Source organism: Primulina tabacum, unplaced genomic scaffold, assembly GCF_025594145.1.
Source record: "Primulina tabacum isolate GXHZ01 unplaced genomic scaffold, ASM2559414v2 Contig429, whole genome shotgun sequence".
Lineage (NCBI taxonomy): Eukaryota > Viridiplantae > Streptophyta > Magnoliopsida > Lamiales > Gesneriaceae > Primulina > Primulina tabacum.
Genome location: NW_027459746.1, coordinates 35,188 through 48,224, shown reverse-complemented (window position 1 = coordinate 48,224; position 13,037 = coordinate 35,188). Strand labels below are relative to the sequence as shown.

At 38.9% G+C, this 13,037-nt stretch overlaps 1 protein-coding gene across 1 annotated transcript; it reads left to right on the top strand.

Moving 5' to 3' along the window:
• Positions 1-5,701: 5,701 nt before the first annotated feature.
• Positions 5,702-12,181, top strand: LOC142534209 (uncharacterized). Its single transcript, XM_075641143.1, has 4 exons — positions 5,702-5,783; positions 6,384-6,411; positions 6,495-8,977; positions 9,081-12,181. Exons 2-4 carry the CDS (start codon positions 6,388-6,390, stop codon positions 10,438-10,440), a joined length of 3,867 nt encoding a protein of 1,288 aa, XP_075497258.1. The 5' UTR covers positions 5,702-5,783; positions 6,384-6,387; the 3' UTR covers positions 10,441-12,181.
• The last annotated feature ends 856 nt before the right edge of the window (positions 12,182-13,037 follow it).

Here is a 13,037-nt window from a genome sequence, read left to right as displayed (position 1 = left end):
CATTGCCAGTGACAACATGGAAGAAATAAGGATGATGAAACAACAACTGAACATAAAATTCGAAATGAAAGATTTGGGAGAAGCAAGGAAAATTCTGGGCATGGATATTCAAAGACATAGAACAGAAAAAAGCTTGTTTCTAAGTCAAGGACAATACTTAAGGAAGGTATTGATAAAGTACAACATGCACAAGGCTAAGACAGTATTATCACCACTTGGACAACAGTTCAAACTCTCAAAAGATCAAACTCCACATGATGAAGAAGAAACTGAAAGAATGAAACACATTCCATATGCAAGTGGTGTGGGGAGCCTAATGTATGGAATGGTTTGTAGCAGACCTGATTTAGCGTTTGCCATAAGTGTGGTATCAAGATGCATGGCTAATCCTAGACCAGCTCATTGGGAAGGATTAAAGTGGTTATTGAGATATGTGAAAGGAGCTGCAGATATGTGACTAAAATTCAAACACAGAAGTGAGAAAGAACAACCATTAGTGGGCTATGTGGATTCAGACTTTGCTGGAAATATGGACACTCGAAAATCCACAACTGGATATGTTTTCACCGTGTTTGGGACAGCCATTACTTGGAAAGCAACACTCCAGTCAGTCGTGGCACTATCAACCACTGATGTAACGTCCCGAAAATTTGATGGTCCACGTAAACCACATGCATGCAAGTTATTAAATTTCTTTGTTATTTTATTAAATTGTTTTAAAGATTTAAATGCATGTTTATTTCGTTAATTGTGTTTTAACACATTGTTTATTTAAACTTCATGCAATCTAGGATTTTTATTTAAATTATGGATTTAAATTATTTTATGCATTCTATGCATAATTCATGCATGATATGATTTAATTCATGAAATTTTAAAAGTTCACGCATTAGGGTTTCTAGGTGCATTTCACGTTTGAACGAGGATCGGAGACGGGAGAATTTTCAGAGAAATTATTTTATTACACGAATTATTTTTATAAATTAATTTAAAGCGTTTTTAAGTGTATTTTTCGAAAATGAGATTTTATTGGGTATTTTTACCCGCGTGACTTTAGTTTCAACAGTATGCAAACTTTATCGATTCGGGAGACTTTTTAAGGGTTCGGCTAATATTTTCAACACGAAATATTTTTTTGGGAGTGAGTTTGAGCTTAATGGGCCTACTTTTGAGTTTATAGGGCTTAATTATCTTTTTAATCTTTAATTAAACAATTTAGGCTCATTAACTAATATTTTATCTATATAATTAACCCTTAAAAACCATTTACCCTAAACCTAAACTTTGTACCAGCCGACACCCCATTCAGAGCACCATCTCCCTCTCGTTTTCATCAATTATAGCTAGAGGCCCCATCGGTTTTCCACTTGTTCTTGCAAAGAATTTCCTCCAGCCATCATCTCGGGTCCCTCGCGTGTGTGCATCATTTAAGGCATGCTTTGTATCCCCTTTGCTGCATCATTCACGTATATATATACCTGATGTGTGAAACTATTTGATCGGTCCTTGAGTAGGAAGAATTCTTTTCAGTTTTTCATCTTTTGCCATGCATTTCTCTTAATTGCTACTCACGATTTCTGTTATGTGGTGCAAGGGGCTGTTGTATGAGGCTGTCAAGATTCTGTACAGAGCGGGAGTGTGAGGCGTAGGCGCTGGAAATGGGAAGTGATCGGGTTTGGTTGGAAGCGTTAAGGGCTGTGCAGATCGGGAGGTTAGTGCAGGGGTTCGGTCCTTCTTTCTGCCACGCCAGCTGAGCGAGGGCCTTCTCCAGCCCTGGACCAGACCCTGGTGGGTCTGAATCAGGGTCTGAAATGGCTCGAGCCACGCTGGAAAGGAGGGAACGAACAACCGAGCAAGGGCGAGATGGGTTAGCCGCGGTAGGAGATCCTTGGTGATTCACGGTTCATAGAGGTTAGCGGCTTGCATGGGGCCTGGGGCGTGGGTCTGGTAGGTCCATTAGGGTCTTGTCTTGGTCCCTACTAGGTTGGGTTGTGGCTGGTGCGAGCTGGTGCGAGCGGGGAAGCGCTAAGATGCGATGGGGTCATTTCGGGTTTGGAGTAGGGAAGTTGCGATTTTTCAGCAAGTTTCCAGCAACTGTTAGAGGTTTGTCTCGTGAGTTTAGGGGCTGGAATTGCTGGGGTTTAGGACTCTTAAGTGCCTAGTAGGTGTGGTAAAAATTTGAGAAAGTTTTGGTTTAATTTCGAGTCGATTCAGGTTAAAACCGGGACCCCAGTCCAAGCTTTAAAACGAATCGGTTAAGTTCTGATTTTGGCTCGGGTATTACGTCTAGGAATACTTTTAAATATGTATTGGGATATTGTAAGGAGTTTGGTAAGCTTCGGGTCAATTTTAGAGGTCCAGGGATGAAACGATAATTTTTGGGTTGACATGGGCAAAATGGTCATTTTGCATCCGGGGTGAGGTTTTGGTCATGGCAGCGCCCTGAGCACAAATTATGATATTTTTAAATGTTCATGCATCACGTTTATGATTTTTACGAAATTATGATAAATACGGTGCATGCTTGGTTTAAAAGAAAAATTATGTATATGCATACTTTTATTAAGTGATGAATATGATGACACGTTTTGAAGGAAGTGATTTAGTTGTGACTAACACGATGACACGATGATATGATTGGAGATATCGTGAGAGAAAAGGCCCCAGAGGGAGCCCGTTTACGGGAGAAAGCCCCAGAGGGAGCCCGACGATCGTATTTCCATTGACATGATATGATGACATGATAGGCTCGGGCTCAGTTGACGGGTGAGAGTGTCGCTGATGTCCCCCGCCGCCGGGTACCGCGGTTACACGTAGATGGATCCATCGACTGACATGATGATACGAAAGTCACAGCTAATGAACGGAATTCAAATTAAGATTTTAACACGTATATGCTGATACGATGATACATGCTATTACCATGTTTTGACAGGTCACAGTTACGCATATGATATGATAACATGATGAGACATGTTTTGACACGTTACGATTTTACACGACACGCTTATGGTCATGTTTTTAAGCTCATGAAACGTATTTTGATTATGCTATTTTTCACTGCTGTGTGCTACGTATATGTACTTGTTATTACTGGTACAGGTGTGTTGAGTCATTAGACTCACTAGGCGTGTGTGATGCAGGTGAGCATTTTGGGTAGGAGACAGGAGGTGCTGAACTCTGAGTAGGCAAACCTGGTGCAGTGACACGACTCGAGGACCACATGTTTTCCGCTTTATGATTTATGAGATATGAGATGATATAAACATTTTTATACGTTGATGATTTTAAGAATTTTTATACGTTTACGTTTATGTTGATTTTGGATGACGTTAGTATTTTTTTTAAATTGCGTCATTCTTGTTGGCAAATAAATACGATTATTTTAAATGCAATTTTATAATTGCAAGCAAAAAAAATATATATTTCCTCACTTTTAAAACGAGTAGACGTTTCAACTGAGGCAGAGTTTATAGCTGCCACCGAAGCCATCAAGGAAGCTTTATGGCTAAAAGGTTTCATTGGTGAACTTGGAATAAGACAAGATGAAGTAATTGTACATTGTGACAACCAAAGTGCAATACATTTGTCAAAGCATCAGGTATATCACGAACGGTCTAAACATATTGATGTAAAGATGCATTTTGTCAGAGACATTTTGAATAGAAAGGAAGTGTCCCTGAAGAAAATTGCATCAGAGGATAATCCCGCCGATATGTTAACAAAAACACTGCTTTATACTAAGTTCAAACATTGCTTGAACTTAGTAAATGTAGTGGAAGACAAGTAAAGTTCGTCTAAGGAAAAGAAGCAGCCAACCTTTAGAAAAAAGGTGGAGATTGTTAATCGGGTTTCTCAAAAAGCTTGAGCTGGAAGGGAATGGGCTACTCAAGGATGAAGCCCAACTAGCTTGGAGGATAAACAAGCCCATATCAGTTGAGGACAGGTATTACGGTTCAAAACTGATAAAAGAGAGGGAGGAGGGGCTTCGTCGAGAAGGAAAAAAAAAGGAAAAACAGAGAACAAGCTTCCAGAGAACAAAACAAGAAAGGAGGAAACCCGGTGAACTATCAAGTCAGAAGGTAGAAGAATACTGAGCCAATATAAGAAAGAAGGAGAATCAAGGGAAGTAAGCTTGATCGAATCTTGTAATACTTCTTTCTTGTTGAATTGGTAAACTTGTTGTATTACAAACTCTTCTGGAAATTCAATAAAGATTGGTAGTGTTTCTCCGTGGATGTAGGTCTCTAAAAGGACCGAACCACGTAATCGTTGTTGTGTTGTTTCTTGTGGTGTGAAGTTGATTTTCTGGTGTACATGCTTGAAGCGTGAGTAATCTAAATTCGATAGTGGCTTGGTTGTTTGAGTACTTGATTTGATATTGGTGTTATTGGTTTGTTGATTCCGGTGTATAAGAAAGAAAACAATCTTTAACAATAACAATTTCATACGGTATCTGTTCTTCAATCCGGTTTCGATGATACGATGTTTACTATGTCAAGAACACCATATATCAATCATATCTGATTCTGGCGATATCATAATTTTAAATCATATCAAAAACATAAGAAACTTACGTCCAGTTGAAGCTCTTATCGCTAGGAACACGGTACTGAAGTCGAATTAAAATTCAGACGGTCGGATCTTGCGAAATCTTGAAATTTCTCGTTTGAAGAACTTAAGCTTTCTCCCAACAATTTTCGTTCTTTCTCTGCCAACTTTCGAAGGAAATGAAGAAGATTTACCAATTTATTGCATGGTAAAGAAACATGGCTTCATCTTTAGTCTGCACGTCTCGCGTATATGCGCGACCCTCGGCGCATATGCGCGAGACACTATGTCTCGGCGCGTAACCTCCTGGCAGCCCGCACATATGCGCGCCCTCGCCCGTCGCATATGCGCGAGGTTCTTTGCAACTCTCTGCCATACTCGAGCACATGCGCGAGGCCTAGTCGCGCATATCCTACCTCGCGCATATGCGCGAATATGCGCCCGGCGGGGTCGCGCATATGCGCGAGGGCTCATCCTCGCACATAACTTCAATCTTCATTCCGGCTTTTTCGGTCTGATCCGTTCCGTCTATAATCATTTCAATTATCAACAAATCATTTCAGATTACAATAATCAAAATCTCGGGCATTAACATGTATGATTTGTTTATATGTGAGACGGATCAACTGAGACCATCTCACACAAGTTTTTATCTTGTAAAAATTTGAAACATGCTGGTACTATAACATTTAAACTATTACTCTATGTGTATAAATTTTATTTTAAAAATATTTAAATTATTTTTCTAATATATTTTTTGTATTTTTGTTATATATATTACAAACATATTCAAATTTATTTTCGTAGTTTTAGAGAATTAAGATTTTAAACTTCAAATTCACTAATTATATATTTATATAAAGTTTTATATTTGTTAATTCGTCCAATAATAAAAAATATATTTTGTTAATTAATGTGTAAATAAATAAATTATGTATTTTATTTAAAATATTTTAATCATTAAAACTTTTATAAAATAATTCAATAAGAAAAAAAAAATTTATTACGACAAAAATATTATTTATTATCATATATATATATATATATATAATCGATTCAATATCCAATATTTTAATAAATAGCAAGCTGACACGACACATATAATTATCACGGTGGGACCCGCGATAAGGTGGAGGGCGCAATAGACAAATTCATTGGCCTTTTAGTCAAGTCGTCGTTATCTCCTTCCGTTCATCTCTCTCTCTCTCTCTCATTCAGCTGAATTTCTGTGGGTAAATTTCCTCGAGGCTTAACAGAAAGATCTTGTACATCACCAGATTGTTTTGTTGATTTGTTACCGACGACAATCACCGACTGCGTGTTATTAGGACCGGATCTGAATTTTATTGTTCTGTGTTTATTTTTCTTTTTTGTTCTTGCTTTCATGGTGATTATTTGGAGAGTAGTTCCTTGAACATTTTCCCCTATTTATGCTGCTTTGCTGTAGAATCGGCAAAACTTTCTGTGTATAATCGATTATAGGGGTATGTTTGTGTTTGTTTGTTTTTTTTAAAAAAAAATTAACTTGTTGTTCAATTTTTCTCCTTCAGAAACAGGGCGATCGTTGTTGGTGGTTTTTTTTTGTTAGTTGATTTTTTTTTTGCTATGTTTGCTAGATTAGGTTAGAATTTTTTGTATTTCTCATACGTGGTTTGTTTCTCTGTTGGATGAATTTGGTTGTAGTTTCCATTGAAAGATTTGGAGTATGAAATAGCTTGCCGTTTAGATGTTTTCACTGTTTTGAACTTTGTTTAAATTAATTCTGCTGTTTTCTGTATTGCGCACTTCTTTTTATTCTACGGCTGCCCTGATTTCTGGGAATTCTTTTCTAGGTTCATGCCGATTCCAGGAAATGAAGAGGTTTGTCGTCTGATTTTAAAGCATAGATAGTGCTTAATTAGTTTATTTTTGAAAATTTTTATTTAGTCAAAATTTATCTGCAGCCTGGGGTACTTTCCCCGCAGCTGGAGCAGCAACAGCAGTTTATTAATTTCTCTGGGGCGATTCCTATCAAGAAAAGGAGATTTCCTGTGGTTCGGTCTCCATCTCCTTCCCCCGAAGAAAAGACCTGTTTTTCGGAGGAAAATGAGTCGAAGGACAAGAATGATATTAATAATATCCCAGGTGGAGGGTCGTCAATTGGTACGTCTAAAGATATGTGTCATCCGTGTAAAGTTGAAGAGAAATTTTTTTTGGAACTGATAGTTATAAAAGAACAAGTTACTGACACTCGTGTTGAATTGGCACAAGATAAAGTGGATACTTCTTCCTTGAAGCCGCAGGAAGTAAATCCGGATATCGGTTTGGGTTTTCTTTTGAATGAAAAATCTGCAGAGCCAGAAGTTTCGGGAAGCAGGGTTGGTGCCGAGATTTTGAATGTCAAACAGGAACTAGTTGGTGGAAAAATTGAAGGAGCTAGTCAGCTCGAATTATCTACTTGTCTGAATAATGTTGGATTGTTTTTAGGAGCAAATAAACCATCTATTCCTGCTTTGGAGCAGAAAATCAGTGAAGGTATCAGCCAAATACCTGGCAAGTCAGATCTCTCATCCCTGAGTTTGCTTTCAAAACGGGAAATGCTAGTTTCACATGATAGCAATAATAGTACAATTAGTGATGTTAGCAGTCTAGCATGTGTTAAACGATCTAACTGGGATCTGAACACGACTATGGATGTGTGGGAGGGTTCTGTTGCTAATCAAGCAGATGTGCACAAGGCTTCTGGCATTGATGGATTTACCAAGTCCGATGTTGAGCATGGCGCGAAAGCTTCTTTGAACACATTGAACAAGGGGAATCAAATTTTGGAAGAACATAGCTCTAACTCTTCTAATACATCTGTACAGCGTAGCCTGTACAAACCTGAAGATATCCTTAACTCTTCTAATACATCTGTACAGCGTAGCCTGTACAAACCTGAAGATATCCTTAGTCTTAGTCTTTCTATTCCTTGTAGAGAGTTGGATTTGTGTGGTGAGCATTATTCGTTATCAGATAATATGGGCTCTGAAAGTGTTGATTCGAGAGTGAACTTGGGACGGCCGCAGTTGCCAAATACGAATTTGACATTTACTAATGTTGAAAGTGTCAAATCAGAACCTGTCGATGAGAATTCAAAACTTGATTGTAGCACTAGTAATAGCAGTAATATGGTTTTATCTAAACTTGCTTCTGTGAAAAAAGAATGTTTTGAAAACCACAGCACTGGATCTGTTTTTCCCCAGAAATCAGTGAAATCTGAACTGGTTCAGGAGGGTAATAAGGAAAGCTTCAAGTCTAAAGGTGCTATGCTATCACCATCTGTTGCAAAGAATGGAACGGTTATGCAGCATCAAGATAGCTCAGCATCTTCTTCCGCTTTATCAATTCCTTTGACACCTCAGAATTCACGCCCTTCGAGTTTTTTACTGCTAAATCAGTCTGAACATTCTTTACCGTCTGAAGAAGTACTTGGCCACAGCTATATAACGGATGAACAGAGTGACAGCCTGGTTTCTAAATTTGCGAGTCAGAATGGCAAACAGTTAAAGTTGTGCATGACAGAGGAGTCAAGTGTTCTCAATGCTGGTAACTGCCGGTTGGCTTTGGTTATTGAGAAATCTAACGATTTGCGTGGAAACAATGAGCTTACTGTAGACAATGAGGAAAAGATGAATGTATCAACTAAAATGCCCGAAGAAAGAAACCATATTACCTGCATGGATATAGAAGAGAAGATGCATGACAAGGAAGATGATGATTATGAGGATGGTGAGGTTCGAGAACAGCTAAAAGATTCAGTTGAAGAAGATGTGAGGGTAGTTGAACCGAACTCAGAAAATGTAGTACTTGTTAAATGTGATTATAACATTAATGAACAAAACGCTAACACACCTGTTTCTGATAAAAAAGTCACTGTAAAAGAAAATAATGATGAAGCTATCTGTAGTAAAACTGAAGAGGGTGCCGTTTGTTTTGATGAGCTTAAAAGTGTGGATAAAATCTTGCAGAAACCAGTATCAGACATTTTGAAAGAAGTTGATTCTTTTGGAAAGAAATCGGTCTGTGTTGTCACTCCGGATAAGCCGCTTGATCTACTGTCAGAAGATGTTAACAAAAGTGACGATAATGAGTTGTACACAGCGACCAATGATAGTCATTCAATGGGTGCTACCCTTGGTGGTGATGCTATTGATAAAGTCGTTGATATCTGTCCAGTAAATCATAATTCAGCTTTGTCTGAGGTGAAAGTATCTGCAGATGGCAACAACATTGTTAAAGATTCCAGTAGTGTTGCCAATAAAAGCCGGATCATAAGTTTACCTTGTGCTACCACTGCCAGCTCTCCATGTAAAACAAGATCACTGTCGGGCAGGGTGTTAACACCACAAACTGGAAAAGAAAAATATTCTAATCTCGAAGGGGATATACGCCCACGCTGGAATAGGTGATCATTTGTGACACTAATTGATTTTCTTCTTACTTGTATAGTACTTATTTTTTGATCAAAATAAATTATGATAATTCTGCACCTGTTTTTCAATTTTCAGAGAGCAACTTTATATTGATGATCCCAACAAACGTGTGAAAGATAGAGTGCATGGTCAGTCATTTAGGAATTCAAGACACAGTTTCGTGCTTGGAAAAGGGAGGGTGTTTGGTAGGTTTGGCCGCCTACATAATGAGTGGGACTCTGATCGTGATCGTGAATCAGAAACTTATAATGGTCGAGCTGATTACCGGGTCTTCAGACATAAACAATCTTCTTCCGTTGCTGGCGAATTTGAATTTAATGACTATGATATCACACCTGATGGCACCTCTTGTAATGGTAGGGAAAAGACAATGATCGATGAGTTACCTTCATTACGCCGTCCATCCTTAAGAAGGCTATCTCCTGGAGATATAGATGGCCAGGTAACGAGGAACACTCAAATGCCTCGTAGATTTCCTAGAAACATCAGCCCAAGTAGATACAATGTTGAAGATGGATCGGACTTTATGGGGCATCGACACGAGGAAAAGTTAATGCGGCATTTGTCTGATGATATCAGAGATTCTGTTTTCCCTCGTCAGCAAACTAGGTATGACGAACTTGATGGTCAGCTTCGAAGGAATAGGAATTTTTCTGCTGTGCATAGGAAAGATTATCCTCAAAATTTTTCAAAATCTCCAGTTAGATCCCGTACACGCTCACCAGGCCCTTGGTCATCTCCTCGTCAATGGTCACCCGATGGACATCCTGACTCAACACAGCAGAGATGTCCACCTCTATTTAGGATGGGAAGGATGAGATCTCCTGAACACGCTTGTCGCGATGAGATGGTCCCTAGAAGACGGGTATCTCCTCCATACATTTCCCAGCATACGAATGACTTGAAAGATTTTGATTTCGGGCGGGAGCAAGTTCATCGAAGGCCTATCAATTCAAATAGGAGAAGCCCCCCTCGGCGATTGTATCCCTGTGGAACTGGCAGATCTGATGTGTTGGATTCTCGAGAGAGGACTGATGGTGATGAGTATTCCAATAGACCAGGGCATTCTGATAGGTTTCAAGAGCTTTGTAATGATGGAAGTATGGCTGAGAGAAGAAACTTAAGTGAGAGACGAGGTTTTGTTCGTCCATTTCGATCTACTTATGACACTGATAATGGAAACTACCATTTACATTTGAATGATCGTCCCAAGCCTTGCAGATTCTATCAGGACACAGATACCGAGTTTGTTGAGAGAAGTGACATTAGAGAGAGGGAGTTTGATGGGCGCATAAAGCATCCTCCACCTCTTAGTGTACCCAGGCGAATGAGGGATATAGAAGAGCAGCAAGATGGAAGTCACAGACCTGGTGGGCGGGGCTGGCATGATGATGGGTTCTCTGATGTATCTGGAGTGAAAAGAAGAAGATTTTGACTTGCTACCAAAAAACTATGCAGTGGACCACAACTTGGCTGGAAATCAGCTACTTTCTTCCAGTCGCATGGCACCAAATTTTCAGCAAAGATCCAGTTATATATCTTATTTTTTGAGATTAAGTGAATTGGTAATACCACGAGTATTAACATTTCTTGTATGAGATTACTGGATGCTCGTGATAGATTTGAGGTATGGACTTCTAAAATTGTTCCTGATTAAACATGGGCGTGGTATTTTAATCAAAACTTGGCTCTTCATCTTGTGATGGTTGTTCCCGGGAAAAATTTGGATTGTTCAAGCTCATTGGACTAAAGACCAGCCATGGATGCAGCATTAGAAATTTAATTTGCCAATATTGGTCGTTATGAATATCTTTGTGGTAATTACCTGATGGAATACTTAAATGACTTGTTTCACATATTCATCTTCGGTGACAAGTGAGATGGAGTTCTTATTCAGTACCCAAGATATCTTCATAGTTGCTCCTTACTTGATTCTGGCAAAGATGCTAGTGCTACGATGATTGGTGCCAGCTGTTTAGTTTTTCACCTGGTTGAATGCATGCAATTATTACAATGATTCAGCCGTCCCTTTTCTGGAAATAATTACGTAGTCAGAGGATAGTCTCTTTGAAGGAACATTATTTAAAAAGTTGCTGTGGTCTTTTATTTGTGAATTGTACTCTTGTCCAGTGCTTTGGCCTGAAGACTATCTAATGGTGTTTAGTGAGCTACACCACGTCATAACATAACCTCATCACCAAACCATTCCTTTCAGGTGATTATTACATGTGGAATGTGGTTTGCTCCATCAAACACCTGCTAATTTGATCACTTGTGCATTGTGTTCCATTTTCAGCCCTCATGGTAGATGATCTCATCATGTTCAGCTTGGAGTTTAGATGATGTGATATCATAGACTTGAACTCAAGGGGTGAATTTAAGTTCGAACTCTCATCTCAGATACCCTCGGGGGGTGAATTTAAGTTCCAACTCTCATCTCAGATACCATTGCCAGCAGTGTAAAGGATTCAATTTATTTTTGTCTCTTTTAATTTTGACATTAAGGATGATAGTGTTTGGCCTATAGACTGCCATTCTTTTCACCTTTTTACTGTGACATGGAAGTATTTATATAGAAGTTAAAACAACTTTGCTGGCGGCGACCACTTATTGGTTGAGCTACTGCTGCTGTTTCTGGACTTGACCGATTTCGATGACAGGTGAATCCTCTCAGTCAAGAAGATAGTTGACAATGTTGAAAATATGAATTCCTGGAATTAAGATGAAAGTTATTTCTATTTATTCTCAAGAAATTTTGCGCACAAGAGTCTAAATTAGGTGCTAAACTTTGAGATTGGTAGCTTTGGCTACCCCTGAATCAAACTCTTGTGTTTAAACCGACAGGTCCTGATTTGGTACACACAACTAAACAGATATGTTTTGATTCACCTGTGTTATGGGCCCGGTTCGAAAAATATTTAGAGGTATTCCGGATGTTGACCTTTTTTGAAATAGATCGAAACGGAAATGGAAAGGTCCCTTGATAAAGAACTAGGATTTCTTCCCTACCTTCGCTGTTGGGATATTTTTTAGGGTAATTGTCTGTGAAGGAATTTGAGCTGCAGCTCTACTGCACCAATTGTGATCCTCTTGGAGAAGGAAGTGATTGGACTCTGTTTTGCAATCTGAGTGTAAAACTTACAAATTCTTTCTCCAGAAGTAAACAAATTGGATGATCTCTTCTGAATATATAATCTTATAGGACCCTCCCCTCCCCTCCCCTATTATTCGATAGGGCAGTTTGTCGTTCAGGTTGGTTGGAGTTTGATACAAAGAATGGGATGCCCCATTTAGATTAAAATGGTCTCATCTTACCAAATGGTCCCAAAAACCAAAAGTTGGACGGTAAATGTGCTTTTGCACCTTTGTGCTTAGATAATTGTGGTCTCAAGGAGAAGACAACCTTGTTTTCCTGCGAAAGCTAGCTCTGTGTAAAGGAAAGGAACCTTTATGGGTAGGATAGGATTGACCCACCGGCAGGATGGAAACAAAAAATACTAGGAAGGCTGGAAATCAGTCTAATATGTTGACAATCAATTTAATTAATTGGGCTCTATGTTATCCGGGTGTAACCTATCTCGACTTATAGCCGGATCGGTTTTATTTGTAGTTATGTACCCCTTCCGGCCCTGTTACGGGACAAGATCCTCTCGTTTACCAACCTGGTTCTGAGTTATTGTTATTGTCAGGACTGCTAGCCATATTTATCAAAACCTTCATTAAATATTTTTTAAAAAACAGTCTTTGATCATATAGAGCGACAGGGATTTTAACGGATGGTAATTAGAACATGCATGGGTTTTGTGAAAGTTTTGAAGTGTGCCAAGTCAAGATTGGTGCATAGTGGAAATTGGTATACTTTTATCCGATCTTTTGCTTGTCCATAAACGTTTCACATGATTTTGCCCAAATTACAGTGGAAGATTTATTTCGTGCATGTTCATAGGATGTATCAAAGCATGCATGGGTTTTGAGTGAGATTCATTAGATTTACAGTCAACATGGAATGGAGTAAAAATCCCCCAATATTAG

Excerpts from the sequence above, each read along its gene's own strand:
- LOC142534209 (XM_075641143.1), top strand. The coding sequence starts at position 6,388 with ATGCCGATTCCAGGAAATGAAGAG. Across the intron at positions 6,412-6,494 it reads CGATTCCAGGAAATGAAGAG|CCTGGGGTACTTTCCCCGCA; the intron begins GTTTGTCGTCTG and ends ATTTATCTGCAG. Across the intron at positions 8,978-9,080 it reads ATACGCCCACGCTGGAATAG|AGAGCAACTTTATATTGATG; the intron begins GTGATCATTTGT and ends TTCAATTTTCAG.